The sequence below is a fragment of the Lithobates pipiens genome, unplaced genomic scaffold (genome assembly GCF_037356315.1).
Source record: "Lithobates pipiens isolate NorthernLeopardFrog02 unplaced genomic scaffold, aLitPip1_a1.2 Scaffold_1, whole genome shotgun sequence".
NCBI lineage: Eukaryota > Metazoa > Chordata > Amphibia > Anura > Ranidae > Lithobates > Lithobates pipiens.
Window position 1 is genome coordinate 221,162,751 of NW_027507685.1, and position 17,532 is coordinate 221,180,282.

General features: G+C 42.9%; 1 protein-coding gene across 1 annotated transcript in view; it reads left to right on the top strand.

Moving 5' to 3' along the window:
* DDX39B (DExD-box helicase 39B) overlaps nucleotides 1-15,061 on the top strand; it is a 42,486-nt gene extending 27,425 nt beyond the window's left edge. The window contains exons 7-11 of the mRNA XM_077483145.1: nucleotides 9,650-9,781; nucleotides 12,388-12,497; nucleotides 12,651-12,795; nucleotides 13,924-14,071; nucleotides 14,409-15,061. Coding sequence (XP_077339271.1) covers nucleotides 9,650-9,781; nucleotides 12,388-12,497; nucleotides 12,651-12,795; nucleotides 13,924-14,071; nucleotides 14,409-14,425 — 552 coding nt within the window. The 3' untranslated portion in view covers nucleotides 14,426-15,061. The remainder of the gene's footprint in view (nucleotides 1-9,649; nucleotides 9,782-12,387; nucleotides 12,498-12,650; nucleotides 12,796-13,923; nucleotides 14,072-14,408) is intronic.
* The last annotated feature ends 2,471 nt before the right edge of the window (nucleotides 15,062-17,532 follow it).

Here is a 17,532-nt window from a genome sequence, read left to right on the forward strand (position 1 = left end):
AAAAATTAACAGAGAAAAAAAGAAAATCATAGTTCATATTGTAAATACTATAATAACCTGAATTCATTGGAGACTAGTCTCTAATATTGTAACAGAAATACAATTAATAACATGATTAGTTCATACTGTAGAGAACAAATGCATTCAGGGCAGATCTCTATGATAGATAATTATATCCTAAATGAATTAATAAAAAACAATTGATATGTAAAGTAATATAATGCTGTAATTGTAAACATAGGGGAGCGGCTATTTGACTCACAGTCCCATAGTAAAGCAATAAAGTTGGTTCATACTGTAAACATTTGTAGATAACCAAATTCACCACAACGTGTCTCCATGGTAAATAGTTATAGTCATAACTGGTTGGCACAGTCCAGTTGATGTGTAAGGTAACAAAAGATGATAATATAGTGTAGAAGGGAGAGCCTCTATTGGCTCGACGCGTTTCGTGGCGACTGCCACTCTTCAGGAGCAGGCATGAAGTGGGTGTCAAAATATTTAAAAACAATATGTTGGAAAAGAAGATGTCATGGCTCTATGAAGGGAGAGAGGAAGGGGAGAAAAAAAGGGGGCAGGGATGGGACCTAATTTTCCAAAAACTACTTGCAGATAATCCTATGAGTTGGGGCATAGACATGGCGGACTGGAAACCGACCGAAGGGACATCAGCCCCCGGGATATAATTATCTATCATGGAGATCTGCCCTGAATGAAATTCTCTACAGTATGAACTAATCATGTTATTGTATTTCTGTTACAATATTAGAGATTAGTCTCCAATGAATTCGGGTTTTTATAGCATTTACAATATGAACTATGATATTTTTTTTTTTCTCAATTTTTATATACAATTAAATCATTTAGTGCCAATTGTTATGTGATCCTTATATGCAACGTTTTTGGTTCCTTCATACTATTTTGGGTACCTGCCATATTCATTATCACTGTGTTATCTCCTGGGTGCATGCCTCATATAAAGTCCCACTTGTTTTGACTTCTCTATAGAAGTCAATGCAAGTCGCCCCCAGTCGCACAGGAACCTTTTTTTAAGTCGGAGTGACTTGAGTTGCTCTGATTAGAACGGTTCCATTGTACAGATCGGGATGTGACTTGTCAGTCGGCTTCGTCCCCTAACAACTCGTCCCAACATGAACCCGGCTCTAACTGTCATACAGACCAAATAATATCCACTAATTTATGAAGAAAAATTCATAATTTGATAAATTTTATTACAGAAACTAAGAATTTTTTTTTTTTTTTTTTTTTTCGCCCTTTTTTCATTTATAGCGCAAAAAATAAAAAACCCAGAGCTGATCAAATACCACCAAAAGAAAGCTCTATTTGTATGAAAAAAAGGACAAATTCATTTGGGTACAGTGTTACATAACTGAGTAATTGTCAATCAAATTGTGAGAGCACTGAAAGCTGAAAATTGGGGAGTTTAAGTGCCCAGTAGGCAAGTGGTTAATAGTTTGTTTGGACCAAACTATATTCACAGGAAACCTGGAAATCGGCTTTAACTTTTCATAGTCCTAGACATTGCCATGTGTCTCTGGTCAACCACTTATAGGGTCCTGGGACAAGCTGTTTTTACTTCATGTGAGTCCCTATCAGAACCTTCTTATATGATTTAGCTGAGGTAAAAGGTCATGCTAGTGACAGGTTTGCCTAGCTGTCTTGTCATGATCTTATGCAAATACCAAATATTGCCTGCAACACTTTTTTACACAATAGATTGTGATTTTCATGCAACCATTTGTAGCTTGTATTTCAACGTTCCAGGCTATTTGGGGCTCCAGGTGTTGCGGGCAGGCAGCCCATTCGTGTCTGGGGATACAGCTTCTACATGGACACAGCCATGTGTCCCAATTTGACAACCATGTGGGGGAGAGCCTCCCAATGCAGACAGCGTGTGTTCAGGGCTACTCATCCATATGGCTATCAAAGTGGGATGATCAGCCGCTGCGTCCCCAAAAACATGAATAGGCTGCCTGTGTGCAACAACTGGAGGATAAAGCTACATGAATACATGGGCACAGACTATAGGGGTTAACTCCCTTGTGAATGAGGCCTAATCAAATTTCAGTTCCATGTAAAAATGTAAATACCGTATATACTCGAGTATAAGCCGAGATTTTCAGCCTCTTTTTTGAGGCTGAAAGTGCCCCCCTCGGCTTATACTCGAGTCATCACCGTCTGCCTGCCCGATCAGCGTGTCGAGCAGACAGACGGCGGCCATTCTACTATTCAAAAGCCGCGCCTCCGTCTGTGATAGGCGGAACACTCAATATCCCAGCAGTCAGTGGTCCGCCTATCACGGACTTCCGCTCATCCTCATACTACGGACGAGGATGAAAAATTGAAAAATGAAATTGAGTGTTCCGCCTATCACAGAGGGAGGCGCGGCTTTTGAACAGTGGAATGGCCGCCGAGACGCCGACGAAGAGCGGCGATCCTGGCATGGCAGAAGGACGGAGGCTTGGGACGGGACGGAGGCTCGGGACACAGGTAGGCTGGACACACAAGGCTGCACGGACACACACACAGGGATGGATGGACACACACACAGGGATGGATGGACACACACACAGGGATGGATGGACACACACACAGGGATGGATGGACACACACACAGGGATGGATGGACACACACACAGGGATGGATGGACACACACACAGGGATGGATGGACACACACACAGGGATGGATGGACACACACACAGGGATGGACGGACACACACACAGGGATGGACGGACACACACACATGGATGGACGGACACACACACAGGGATGGACGGACACACACACAGGGATGGATGGACACACACACAGGGATGGATGGACACACACACAGGGATGGATGGACACACACACACAGGGATGGATGGACACACACACAGGGATGGATGGACACACACACAGGGATGGACGGACACACAGGGATGGACAGGCATGTCTCACCCTCGGCTTATACACGAGTCAATAAGTTTCCCAGTTTTTTGGGGGTAAATTGGGGGCCTCGGCTTATATTCGGGTCGGCCTATACTCGAGTATATATGGTATATTTTTAAGTGTCTCTTTTCCTGTTTTAGAAGTTCCAGATTTTATGTATTACTAAATATAAAGCAACCTCTTACAGTATTTATTTCCAGGTTGTACATTGGACACCAACATTTGTTCTTACCAGATGGGTTTTTTGTACACAGTAGTAACCCATTCTGAATTGTATTTGCCAATCCCAGGTTCTTACTGCTCCTAGATATCTGCAGCATTATTAACTCTAGACTTCAGACTTTTTTTATCATTTGAATATATAAGCCTTTTCTATACAGGAGGGTTTGAGACTAATGCAAAGAAGCTGCACAGCCAGGCTGACATAAAGAAAGTCATTAACAATTGATGTCCTGATAGAAGCCAGTGCACAAGTACCATCATACTGACTTGTGATTATGGCCCTCCCAATATACCATTACTTTGTTTTCAAAAATTGTGTACACTGGCTATTTGTGACCAAAACAGACACAGAGGGGTAAAATAAAAAAAGACAGTTCACCGAATTAAAGTTCACTTTAAAAAAAATAAAAAAATGCACATTTATTTGCAGGTAAAAAAAAATGTGCATTTGTTATTGAGATATAATTAATATTTTGGAGCCTGTAAAGCATTCCAATCAGATTGCTGGTGCCATGCAGACCTGTCAGTGTACCCGCACATCCGGTATGGGCAGGCAGATACACTGACAGAGTCAATGAACTACTATGGCACTCCATAGGGCTGTGGTATTTCATTGAGAACTGCAAGACAACAGCCACAAAGTATGTTGGGTCTTGTTGTTCATTCACATATGGAGCGGATTTAAAAAAACGCAGTACTGGGAGAAGTTCCCCCGTACTGTCAGTCACAGGGAAAGGGGATCGGCAGCATCCTAAAAGCGGGTGGAACATGTAACATGTTCCTAAAGGTGAACTTATGGCAGATCTCCTTTTAATGCTCATTCCTTGGCTAGCTTTTTTTCAGTTAGTAGAGACATGAATTGGGTTACTCCCTTAAAGTGGTTGTAAACCCAATGTGAAAAAAAAAAAACACCTGCAAGACAAAGGCATTAATGAGCTAGTAGGCATAGCTACTAGCTCATTATGTAATACTCACTTGAGATCGAAGCCCTCACTGTGGTGCCCGTACACAGCACCGGCCGGCAACTTTACTTCTGGGTATCGTGGCTCCGGCCAATCACAACACCGGAGCTGCGATACCCACTCACTCCTGCGCATGCGTGAGGGAGCCACCGGTAATGGCACAGTCTAACTGAAGCAGCGGTACGTACGTGCCATTTCTTCAGTTTGCTGATATGTGCTGATGACGGCACGTGCAAATACAGGGGATGTCTCCTAAACCATGCAGGTTTAGGAGATATCCTGGATAGCTACATGTAAGCCTTATTATAGGATTACCTGTAGCAAAAAGTGGTCTGTAAGGGTTTACAACCACTTCAAAAACATGAACTATTTTTGGAATGCGAATGCTGCTCGCCAGATGTAAGGAACCCATTGAAGTTAAATAATAGAATATTGACACAGAAAAAGAATGTTGCCGATTTGAAAATGGTTTTGGTGGCCCTGGAAATGTGCAGTACTATAATAGCTCTGACAAAGCCACAAAAAGGCCCCGTCCTTAAGTGTCATTTACATAATAACATAATAGTTGTTTTATCCATCTCAGGTCTTTTTGCTATTCTGTCTGCCTGGCTTAGCATCTTCATGCATAAATACACACAACAGTGGCAGTCATTTTCTGAGATGAAGCTGAATATTTGGTTTCCTAATAGGGCTGATTTATCACAGTTGAAACGTGAAGCATTGCCATGTATACTTCTCATTCATATGCCCTTTAGTGACTAAATAGATAACAGCTTCATTTAAATACTTGCCTAGCCCAGAAAATACCTAAATTAAGGGAAAAATGTGATATGCTTATGAAAATGTACCTACCTTAGCCATCAGCTAGAAATCTGAAAATTGTAAAGTGATTCAACAGCAGAGCAAGAGGATTCTGTGTTTTTTATTATGGGGAATTTTGTTGAGCTAAAGAGAACCATTCATGTTCTCACTAATCTGTGAAACGCACAGAATCTAAGTATGCCGTTGTATTTTGGAAATGACTGATCTGCCCTCCCTCATTTTATTAGAATACATGATTTCTAGAGCACCAACAGTTTGCACAGTTCTTCACAATATAAAGGGAGACTGCAAGTTACATTATAATGCCAGACGAGGGCTTGGAGGGTCCTGCTTATGAGCGCTTTACAATCAGAAAGGAAGGGACAAGTAATACAAAGAATAATAACGGAGTTGATGGAGTAGTAAAAAGTTCAGTTTATTAGGTTGAGGCAGGATAGGCTTCTCAGGCAGCATCTAAAGGTGGACAGAGTAGGAGATAGCTGAACCGATTTGGGTAGAGTGTTCCCAAGGATGAGAGGCTCTGGAGATGAGCAGGGGAGGGGGCTGTAAAATCCTGGCCAGGTATGTTGTTGTGCCACTCTGGTGATCATAATGGGTAGCCATAGATGATGCAATTTTTTTTTTTTTCCTGAAGCCATGGGTTTCAGGAAAGAAAATCGCTCTATTCCCCCATCAACACAGTCAGTGTTGTCCTCTTCCTGCATTGTTTTGTTCTGCCAACGGGGAGCCTTCCCGGCTGGCAAAAGGCATTGATTCCCTCTGGCAGATATAGCTCAATGATAACTGCTGGCAGCTATAGCTCTATAAGCCAGCAGCAGTAATTGCATGAAAAAAATCCGACAAGCTGGTTGCACTGAAGTGGATCGATGGATTCAGTACAACCAGTCTGCCCTTAGATGGATTGTATCTCGTCAGTCCCTGCTGAACCGGCTGAGATTTAATCTATCTATGGCCGGCTTAAAGTTGTCGGCTCTAAAACCAGGATGAAGCCAGCTCTCTTAGACTCTGTTCACACTGCCACGACTTAGGCTTCGACCTGTGGGACCCCAAGTCGCATTACATGTGAAATCCCATGTTAGTCAATGAGTTGTACTAATTAGCACTACTTTAGAAAAGGTTCCTTTACTACTACAAGGCAACTTCTATCTGACTTTTGAACATAGACTTGAATGGAAGTGGCCTCCAAGTTGGATCCTCATCTTAATTGATGTGAGTTGAATCCGACATTACAGGAAGATTACCCAGGCGTTCCCTGAAGTTGCTTCAAAGTCGCACTGAAGTCACCTGGCAAAGTCGCGTACTGTAAGTTTCGCTACTTTCCGGTCACGGCAATTTGAGCCTCAGAGGTGACTTCATTTTCTTTCATGCCGTTGTGTTTTTATAGTCCCCTGGGAGTGAAGTTGGATCTGACATTGCCAGAATACATGGAATATTTATTCTACAGGTTAGTAAGAATCTGATCAGTTCATTTAGATCTACTGCCTACAATTGGTTGCTGTAGGCAGGCCTTATTGCAGGCTCCTTTATAAAAACAACCAGCCAGCCTCTCTGCTCTGTACTTGTGGTCAGCCTTTACAGGACCACATTTGAATCTGTGTACTCTTAAATCTTCCACCATAATTGGTGGATTTTTATTATTATAACTGCAACTTTCAGAATTACTTTGCAATATTTAATGTTTACAGAAATAATATGAGCATTATTGCAGTAAATATAATCGCTAATTTTCATCAGTCCTTTTAAAAAAATGTACATTTCTTCTATCACTCATAGCAGATGCAAGTACTTTGTGTCTGTGGTGAAATTTTGTTTTTAGGAGCTTACACCCAACCTAGATGTATGGCCATAAATGACATTCTGTACCCTTCTCTGCACTGGGCCCCCTCCTCTTTCTGTATTTAGTATTGGAATGGATTGTGAATGCCGTTAGAAAGATGTATGTGCTGTGAGTGCATATTTGTCAGCTGCCTTTCTCTTGTGAAAAATGTGATGCGACTTTGTGAGTTGTTAATCCCTTTCAGTGGAGTAAGATGGCATTTTGGAGGAATAACCTTCTCAGCTTATTCATTTTTTCCTGTTGCTTCTTGAAACAGGTGGATTCCCATTCTTGGTGGCTTTTTCTCCCTAGTTGCAGCTGCCAGACACCCCTCATTGTGTTTTTGAAATGAATAAAACAGACCAGCTGGGAAACCAATAGCTTTGGCAGATGCAACAAAGAAGCAGTTGCTACCACCTACCTGTTTTAAGAGAGCCATATTAAAAAAAAAAAAATAGGTGACAGATCCAAGCTAATTATGGCTAGTTACTGGGTAACTAGTTGAAATTATTTTACCAGCTTTGCTTTGTGTCTCAAAGGTCTGATGAACGCAGCTGTTCCCTGCCGTGCCACATAGTTAACGTGTTCATTGCTGCTGTGGAAGTCGGATGTGGTCTGTGATTTAGGAATGGCTGCTTCTTTCAAGGACTTCTCACACAGGAGTTTTTTTTACAAGCATCAGACACCTTATAATGAAGACAAAGGGATCTGAAAAATGTTCCAGTGACTAAACAATCTTGGCAAGCCTGATATTTAGTTGTGTGACAAAGCAAATTTTCTCATTTTTTGCAAGGACTACAGTAGCAAGGCTTCTTCTGGAGTTCCCCCATCAGAATTCTGCAGGTAGGTGGGCAACAGGAGATCCGCTTCTTGTTTGAGCCCGCACAGCTTTAAAATTGGACTCTGGGTACAAAAAATGCTTGAATCTTAACTGTAAAACAAAAATATATTGCAGCTTAAAGAGGAGTTCCACCCCCTCCAACCAAAAAAAGCTCCTGACTTTTAATATTAGGACACTTACCTGTCTGATGCTGGTACCCCAGCTGATTTTTCAGTCGGCGCTCAGTTGCTGCCGCCACCGCCATTCCTTGTAAGGTAAACCGGCAGTGAAGTTGTGCTTTCTAAATAGCCCGGCGGAGGAGGATGGCCGAACCTCCAGGGGACCTTGCTGTAGGGATGGGTACCTGTCAAAAACAGGTACCCACACCCCTCCTGGAAAGTGCCAAATGTGGCAGCTGGGGAGATGAGGCAAACAAGTGGAGCTTCCCCTTCTGGGTGGAGCTCTGCTTTAAAGCCTCAATCACATGGGCGTACTATAACGTACACCCTTGTTCATGAAAGCAGTCCCATCCCAGTGGCTGCATAGATACAGCTCTTGCTCCATATTTGACATCCATGTGGTTGCCATGGCCCTGAACACATACTCAGTGTCTGGGGCCAAGAACTTGTATGGATATCAAATTGGGAGCAGCGGTTGTGTCCGTAAAGCCATTTCATCCCATTTGACATAAATGGGGTTGCCTTCACTTGGATATACGGAACACCTTTGCATCCCTATGTGGGCAAACACTCCGCGTGCATGGGTGTACACTGTAGTGTGCCTGTTTTCGAAATTTTGTTTTTTAAAAAAATCTTCAAATTTTAACCTTTTTTTATTTATTTTTTCTAAGGTGCAGCACTAAAACAAGTATTAAAGTGAATTTAAAATTGGGAAATATCAGCGTGAAAATAATGGTTGAAGGGGAAGGAGAAGTTAGAGCGGATAGGGGTAAATGGACACAAAGTTTATTAAAATATATATTTTTATACTTGTCATGTTGCTTAAACTGACACTGTACAGATAGATCATCCAGATCTATTACAGCTGCTGTATTACATGCATAGCAAGTCCTGGCTGTGGAGCAGGACAGGGTGTATTATTTGCCCGGTGTACTTCAGCTGCATCTTTTTTTGGCTGTGTAGTATGCCTACTGTCCACAGCTGGTTAAAGTGACTGTAACCTTAGAAGGTGATCGATCACCTTGTAATCCTAGGCTCACACTAGTGCATGTGGAACACCACATGTAATTCGCACCGCATTCCTGTGCACATGACGATGCGATGTCTGTCTGGTGCGATCTGAGCCATACATTTCGTATGGTTCAAATCATATCTGCACCAAAATAGTGCCAGAACCCCCCCCCCTTCCCCCCCCCCACACCTGCATCACATGGGTGTTCACATCCATGCGATGCAATTCTGGCAATCGCACTGCATTTTGCAATCTGTTTCGGGTACACCCACAGCAGATTGCATGGACACAGTGCCATTGTTATGCAGTGCGATGTGGGAAAACACAGCAAATCTTGTCAGACAAGTCTGATCATTGAAGGAGAGCAGGCTGAGTTCCCAGCACAATCAAAAAACTGACCACGCTGTGTAGTGGGATCACCAGGGATTTCACACAAAGGAAGCAGTACAAAAAGAACAGGATCATTTTTCATACAAATACATGGTACAGCAAGCACATATCAAGAACATGAAATACTTACATATTCTTTAATGAACTTGCAAAGCTGTCCGGTTGGAGCTCATGGAAACAAATCTTGCTGCTGTAGTCCTTAAACACCCATCCAGTGTTTGCTATATAATTATTTTTACAGTCCCAATAGCTAAATCTGTTTAACTGGACCATAGCTGTTTAAATTGCAAGTCCTGGTAATTTTTGCCATAACCATCTATGCAAGATGCCATCTTAGTCCATGTAAGAGGTCATCTAGGAATCCACCTTGATCACTCCTCACCCTGTAATAGGACTTCTCAAAAATTTATAAGGAAAGCCGGCCCCTCCCCTTACTGTTTAACCCTTAATTTCCCACCCCCCTCCTTCAGCCAATGGAAATCTTTGTGGATGACGAGACCAAGCTGACTCTTCACGGACTCCAACAATATTACGTCAAGCTCAAGGATAATGAGAAAAATCGCAAACTTTTTGATCTTCTAGATCTATTGGAGTTCAACCAGGTGAAAAATTTGTTATATTTTCTTTTACAAAGCTCAGTTTGAAGAGAAATGGAAGTCATTTAAGAATGTCGTCCTCTTATGTTTTAGTCTATTTAACCACCAGACAGAGATCCCATCACCTCTACACTCATAGGTTGTGAAGGGATTTCTCCAGAATAGGGACGCAGACGACAATAAAAACATGAATTTAACCACTTGCCGCTAGGCAATGTACCCATACGTTGCTTGATATTCAGTGATTATGCCGGGGTGGTAGCTGCAGCATCCCGGTATTGTTATTTAGTTGCTGTTAGTAAAAGCTATCCGAGCGACGTACCCGTACAGTGCCCAATTTTCCGTGGCTATGCTGGGATGATCTGCAACATCCCGGTGTCATTTAGAGCTGGCGATGCTGTTTTTAGTAAAAGCAATCCGAGCAACGTCCCCGTACATTGCCCAGGTTCCAGTGTTTATACTGGGATGATAGCAGCAGAATTCCAATATCGTCATTTAGAGCTGGCGATGCTGTTTTCAGTAAAAGCAATCTGAGCGATGCACCCGGGATGACTGCTGCAGCATCCCGGTATCTAGAGTTGGCAATGCTGTTTTTAGTAAAAGCAATCCGAGCGACATACCTGTACATTGCCCAAGTTTCAGTGTTTAGACCAGGATGATGGCGGCAGCTGCAGCATCCCGGTGTCGTCTCTTTAAAGCTGGCGATGCTGTTTTCAGTAAAAGCAATCCGAGCGGCTAAATAGCCACTGGATTGCTTTTAAAAGTGGCGTTAGGGGTGTCGGGCTCTCCCGTCATGACCATAGAGCTGATTGGGGTGCAGAGTGGCCTCGATCATCTCTGTGGTCTAAGAAACCGTAAGCAATGACTATTTCATCACTTCCGATTTCACCTGTTTTTATAAAAACCATTACTGGCTTAAAAAAAAAGCATCGGATCACTCTCTTGGTACGATCCAAACCTTTTAATGGTATAGAAGAGATCTGGGGTCCGAAAGAGAACCTGTCACTGCTTATTGCTATCACAAGGGATGTTTCCATTCCTTGAAATAATAGAAGTGATAAAATGTGTAAAGTGTAAAAATTATTTAAACATTTAATTCTTTATATAATTTTTTAATGTTTTAAAGTTCCAAGTCATTTTCTAGCAAAAAATACTTATTTTTTCATGTATGTGAGAAGTGTTAGAAAAAGGGCTGGTCTTCAAGTGGTTAAGATCTACTCTATTTAAACCAAAAAAAAAGAAACTTGATTCTGATAGGTGCTGAGACCCTTTCTCTGTGCTGAGCTGCTTTTTGGTGCATTGACACTGAATGCAGACACTGTTTTTGTATCCGATCCATGCACCTGATCCTGCCTGTTAAACTGTGTCTGTGCAGCCGCTGAGTCTACATTCACTTCTATGGGCTGCGTTTGTGCAGCTGTGAGGTGGATGCAGACGCAGCAAAAAAAAAAAAAAAAACAGCTCAGCGCAGAGGACTGGTCGCGGCGCAGGTCTGAATGAGCGCTTAAAGTGAATATGTGCAATAAAAATGAATATTAATTGAAGTAAGAAAAAAAAGAATTTTTTTTTTATTGGTCACATGGCTGGCTCCCCCCGAGCTCCTGCCATGTTAAGTAGAGAGAACTCCATAGGCTAACAAAGGCTCATATCGTGATCTGAATGGGCTTTAAAATACCATGCATAACCCAGTGGGGCATAATGGGGAGTAGCAATACCTATGCACACGGTGGCCTACATTTTATAACGCATTCATACAATGTGGGTTGGGGTTTGGAGCCTACATTTTTCAAACCTAAGGGAATTTCTTGGGATGCCATAGCTAATGCAGGATTACCTGTACTTTGCTGTTTGTAAGTTTAAAGTGTACCTATACCCAGAAGTTTTCGTTTTGGATAGCATGGAGAAAGGTTAGAACTAGGGTTGCACCGATGGTGTTTTTTTTTTACCGGTATGAGTACCGATACTTTTGCTCACGTACTCGCCGATGCCAAGTACCAATACTTTTGCAGTGCAATTTGAGCCTGTAAAAAATGTATTTGCATTCTTTGTATCTGCAAAGAATTGCATGCAGTTTAAACAGGAATGTGGTGTGATTCCTGTCCGAATTGCATGTAGCTTCCCGCACAGCTCCTGTGTGAATCCAGTCTTGTCATAGTGACTTTGAGCCCGAGTTCACACAGGAGCGGTGCGGGGAAACCTTCCTGCATGATGGTTCCACCATCTCCGGCTCCTGATTCCACTGGACATCAGTGGCTGCAGCATGGGCTCCTCCGGCCTCTCCCATGGCTGGCTCTTCCCCAGCGGTTCCAGCTATCCACTGGACCCCTCCCCAAGTCTGCTGCACCTGATTGCCGATCCTCTGCTGTCAGACAACGCAAACCTGCTTCACAGGTGTGGGGATTTGTTTCAGTGCAAACCTAGGTAGAACCTGTGTTTTACTGCTATCCAAGGTTCCATTAGAACAGGGAAACTACAATTTTTTTTTTTTTGTAGATCTAAAGTAAATAGTAGAATTAAATGGTTGGGTGTATGGCCAGCTTTACTGATTTGCTTGTTAAAAGCTATAATGATTTTCAAGGCTCTTGCTCGTTTGTTTACATGGCTATTTGCAGGTGGTCATCTTTGTGAAGTCGGTTCAACGATGCATTGCTCTGGCTCAGCTGTTGGTGGAACAGAACTTCCCAGCTATCGCTATTCATCGCGGGATGCAACAGGAGGAAAGGTGGGACCTGTGATTCACTGCTTCATCTTAGCAGAAATGTAGTTGGAGTGCTGAGCCATGAAGGCTCAGAGATGTGCTCGTAGGGATGAGCTCTGGGATTATGGTTTACACTCTTCATAGATGAATTACTTAAAATCTTGTGTTCACCGACAGGCTTTCCCGGTACCAACAATTCAAGGATTTCCAGCGCAGGATCCTGGTTGCCACCAATCTTTTTGGTCGTGGCATGGACATTGAGAGAGTAAACATTGCCTTCAATTATGACATGCCGGAAGACTCTGACACCTACCTGCACAGGGTATGAACACTCTCTGCTTCATTTTCCTGTTTCTTTCATGACAAACAGAACAGGCCAGACTCAGACTAGAAGTGTTCTCATGTGGTTTAGAATATTTGATAAATTGCAAATTGGAGGCCCTTCCAGCTCCAGATGCTTACTCATTTTTTTAAAAGTGTTAGAGAATCTGTCACTTTTACCCATTTATGGCAAAACGACAGGTTCTCCTTTTAAGAGCCCCACACTGCTCCCCACTATTCTGTTGGTGCCCTCTCTAAATATGCAGCTTTTGCAGGTATAGAGATGCATGTTGTATCCTTCGAGGATGTAGTGCTCAGGCCTAGGTAGAAAATCCAGAAACATGAGATTTGTTTTTCCACTTGGTGCACTAAACTTACAATCTGCTTCACAGAACACTGACGTACTTAATGTGTTCTCTTCCCACGTTTGCTGATCTGCAGCTATACCTGGGATCATGCACCAGGGGATGCACAGGCTTCAAAACAAGGGAAAAAAGGGAATCGCACAGCTAGCCCAGTAAATATTAAACTAAGAATAAAATGCACTTGCATTAACCAGATCAGATGTGCACCTTTTCAAAATCTTGCATGTATCACTGGCCAGCCATTCTTATGTGATCTAACGTGTTTCATAACAGTCTCTCTCTCACTGCAAGCTGTGCATGCAGACTGGGGAAAGGAACACATGCACACTCAGCTGAGCGCTGCTCACAGAGCACTGTCGGTGTGTGTATAGGATTTCTGGCCACTCCCTGATCAAGCTTCCTGAGTTACCATGACGACGCATGTTTCGGGTGCTTGTCCCTCTTTCTCAAGTCTCGACTTGAAAAAAGGGGAAAAGTCCCTGAAATGTGCGTTGTCATGACAATGCAGGAAGCTTGATTGGGCAGTGGTCAACAATCATGTATGCGGACAGTGCTCTGGGAGCTTCACTATGGAGCTTTGTTCTATTTCTAAGCAGCAGGTTGCCTGGCCCCAAACACTTAAGGCGTAAGTCTCCAAAGGGCTATGACTCCAACGGAGCGAGGAGGAAGTAACCGGATGGGGTTACATTTGCAGACTAGAGTTATTTTTTAAACTTCCACGTCTTTTTTTTTTTTTTTTTTTTTTTTTTTTCCCCCATCACTAGGTGGCACGTGCTGGTAGGTTTGGGACGAAAGGTCTGGCCATCACGTTTGTATCGGATGAGCAGGATGCAAAAATCCTAAACGAGGTTCAAGATCGGTTTGAGGTCAACATCAGCGAACTGCCTGATGAAATTGACATCTCTTCATACAGTGAGTGTTATTTGACAATCATTTGTGCTCTGTAACATCTTCTCTCTGGTGCCCAAATACATTTCAATGTGAGCTTTCTGTTTCGATAACATCTATGAATATCTTTTGAAGTTATACTGGTAGTGATGATTTCAACAGCCTAGTGTGGGGGTATGGTGACATATTGGGAAAGTGTGTGTGTGTGGGGGGGGGGGGGTTGGTCTGTAATAGTGAAGACTAGGGACCCCTGAACTAGCTCATCGATTTTTCTCAACTTTATCAGTTACCCTTTCTGTACAATATCGGTCCAGTTCCCTATTTGTAATCAAGCTTTCCCTTTTCCCTTTTCCCGTTTCAGTTGAACAGACACGGTGAAGCCAGGTCTCTCCATCGACCAGTCAGTGTGGCTGCCGAACGCGGTACGCACCAGTGGTTCCTCTCAGCACTGGTTGGGGGAGGCCGCCAACAGCTAAACTTTTAAAAAGGAGCTTGGTAATTTAATGCACCCAGCCCGCGTCAGTGTTTAAACAGGCAGAATACTGCTGAGTTTTTTGCATCCCTTCCCCTCTGCTCAGCACCGTGGACCTGCAGAACCTCTGTCTCATCGTTTTACCAACAAGGAACTGGGTTTCAATTGTGCAGGGATTAAACAAAGAATGCAGATTAACAAAAAAGTTGCATTCAATTTGAAAAAAAAATTTCTGTTTGTCTTTATATAGTGTATTAGAGGGCTTTACTGGAATGTAAAAACCTTTTTTCTGTAATGAATCGGAGTGGATTATGTGAAAATTTAGAGTTTAATGCCTGTGATTTGTGGTAAGACACTAAGATACTCAGCCCTGGTTGTTTTGGTTCCCCCCCCCCCCCCTTTTTTTTATTTTTATTTAGATTTTTTAGAAATCTTAACTTTTTGTTTAGTTATCATCCTCTGCATAAGTGACCAGTGGTGTCACCATTTATTGTATCGTGACTTCCTACACCATGTCACAATAAATACCAAATGAAAAAGTTTGAAGTATGTGATCTTTCCTCTAACGCCTTGTACTTGTACCACCTTTAAAAAAGACACCAGGGATTGATTTACTAAAACTTGGGAGTACAAAATCTGGTGAAGCTCTGCATAGACCAAAGTCAGGCTGTTCTTGGTCAAATGTGTCACCTTCCATGAATGCCTAGCAGACGTATTTACCACTTCAATACAGGGCACGTTCACCCCCTTCCTGCCTAGGCCAATGTTCAGCTTTCATCACTGTTGTTGAATGACAATTCATGCAGCACGGTTACCCATATGACATTTGTATCATCTTCTTCTTCTTTTTTTTTTTTGAGACAGAGCTTTCTTTTGGTGGTATTTAATCACCACTAGGTGTTTATTTTTTGCTAAACAAATGAAAAAGGGCATTGAGTCTTGGGTTCAGTTATTAGGGCGGCACTGATTATCTGTGTAAATGTCCCTTGTCACACTTGCTGATTACCTGCTCTCCTCTCTTCACGCTGTGACGGCACGTGAGGAAAGAAATGCCGATAACAGGCAAGTTTGTTTTACATATGATCAGCTGTGATTGGACACAGCTGATCACATGGTAAAGGGCTGCTGCGATTGGCCCTTTAATGCGATTATAGAGTGTGTCAGATGCACGCCCCAGGTAGTGTGGTTCTGGGAGCACATCCTCCCGGAAATAGAGACGCGCTATAGCGTGGATCTGAAGTGGTCAAATTTGACCATATTTGTTATTGATTTGCAAATTGTGGGATAAATAGCGGAATTGTGTTAGCACTACTCCCCATTCTCTCTATAAAAGTATAGGGTTTGCCAGACCTGATTACTGTTACAAGCACCAAGGCCAGTTTTAATGGCCTGCAGCAGGGAGGAAGCATGGATTAATGAGTATACCTTGCTAGGGTGGGCAGGAGACACTGGCATTTGTCCATACATGGAAAAGTATGGAGGTTCACTTTAACACCCCCCCTTCCCTGTTACTCCAGTCAGGGAGTACTCTGTGCTAACCCAAAGGAGACAAAATCCTTTATTGTACATCACGGTGCACAGGGCACCTTCATATCATTTATGTCAGTTATGCTACCACCAAGTGATTGGACACTGGGGAAAAAAAAGACAGGAAGTCCCATCCCAGACATAACCCCTCTCTGTTAGGCAAGGCTTCAGTTTTTAGGTGATCGTCATGTCTTTGCAGCCTCTGGGCGAAAACAAAGCTTCCCAACAGTTCCACCTGGGATTCCAGATCCATTTTCATACAGCTTTTCCACGTTTAGAGGAATGGTACCCAGACCCTGCAATGAATATGGTGGCATTAACGTTTCTAGTTGGCACTGGACCCTGTGGCACTGTGATTGGTGAAGATCGGATCCCCTGGGGTAGTGGCAGGACTGGTGAGTAGCCTAGCTGGTGACCTCCCCAGAACAGGAAAGATGGCTCTCAAAGTTTTTTTTTTTTTTTTTTTTTTTTTAAATATGCAGTGTGGGACTACAGTCACGCGTGGAGTGGAGTGTAGTGCTTTGTGTACACATTTGTTAACCTTTCAGGACCTCCCCTAGCGGTTTGAGAGGCTCTAAGCGTCAAATGCTGGAGGCAGAGATGTGTTTTTTTTGTTTTCTGCGCCCTGAATTCACTCTAATCAGGCGCTCATGTGCAGTATGGCTTGATGTCACAAGTGGGTTGAAATGCTCTGGTGGTGGTCATCTTTGCATCAGGAGTGCCATTTTTGTCCTAAGATTAAATCGAAATTTGCTGCCAAAATTAACACTGTTTATTAGCCCAGTGTACTCTGGTACTGCTGTTTCCAGCAAGGGTCCCTATATATGTGTCAGCAGGCCAATATATAATATACCATCAATGGCAGATGGGAGGGGCTGCAGGGGGTCCCAAATACCTTTTATCAGGTAGGAAGGAACCTAACACCACCCCCGGAGGTCAGTTTGTTTTATGCAATACTGACCCCCTCAATGCTTTTGGTCTTTCTGCTACTTCTGGGGCACCTTCCCCCAGTTCCTTTATCACAAGGAGGAATCCTCATCCGCTATCGCTGGGTACAGCAGCAGTTTTCCAAAATACTTTGAATCAGCAAAAAAAATTTGCTCTCCTGCAAACTTTCGACCATTTTCATTACATTCACAGAAATACTTCAATTTTATCAATATATGCAAGGCTTCCTCTGATTGGCTGAGGCAGATGGATGATGTCACGATCCCCACCTCAGCCAATCCAGAGGAAGCTGTGTATTAATAAGGTCGTTGCTATACTGAGGCCTCCGCTAATTGTAAATAAATAGCAATGTGAATTGAATTGTTATAAATAAATCCATACAAATAGGATACCGGGGTAGCAAAGACTCTGGCGGTTCCCGTCGCCTGGAAGCATTCCTGCTCAGGTAAGCCATACAGTCCTTGGCATGTTAGTTGGTGTTGTGTTGCCCCTTTCCTGAAGCCAAAACATTAGTAAAAATTTGTGTCCTTATTTGCCA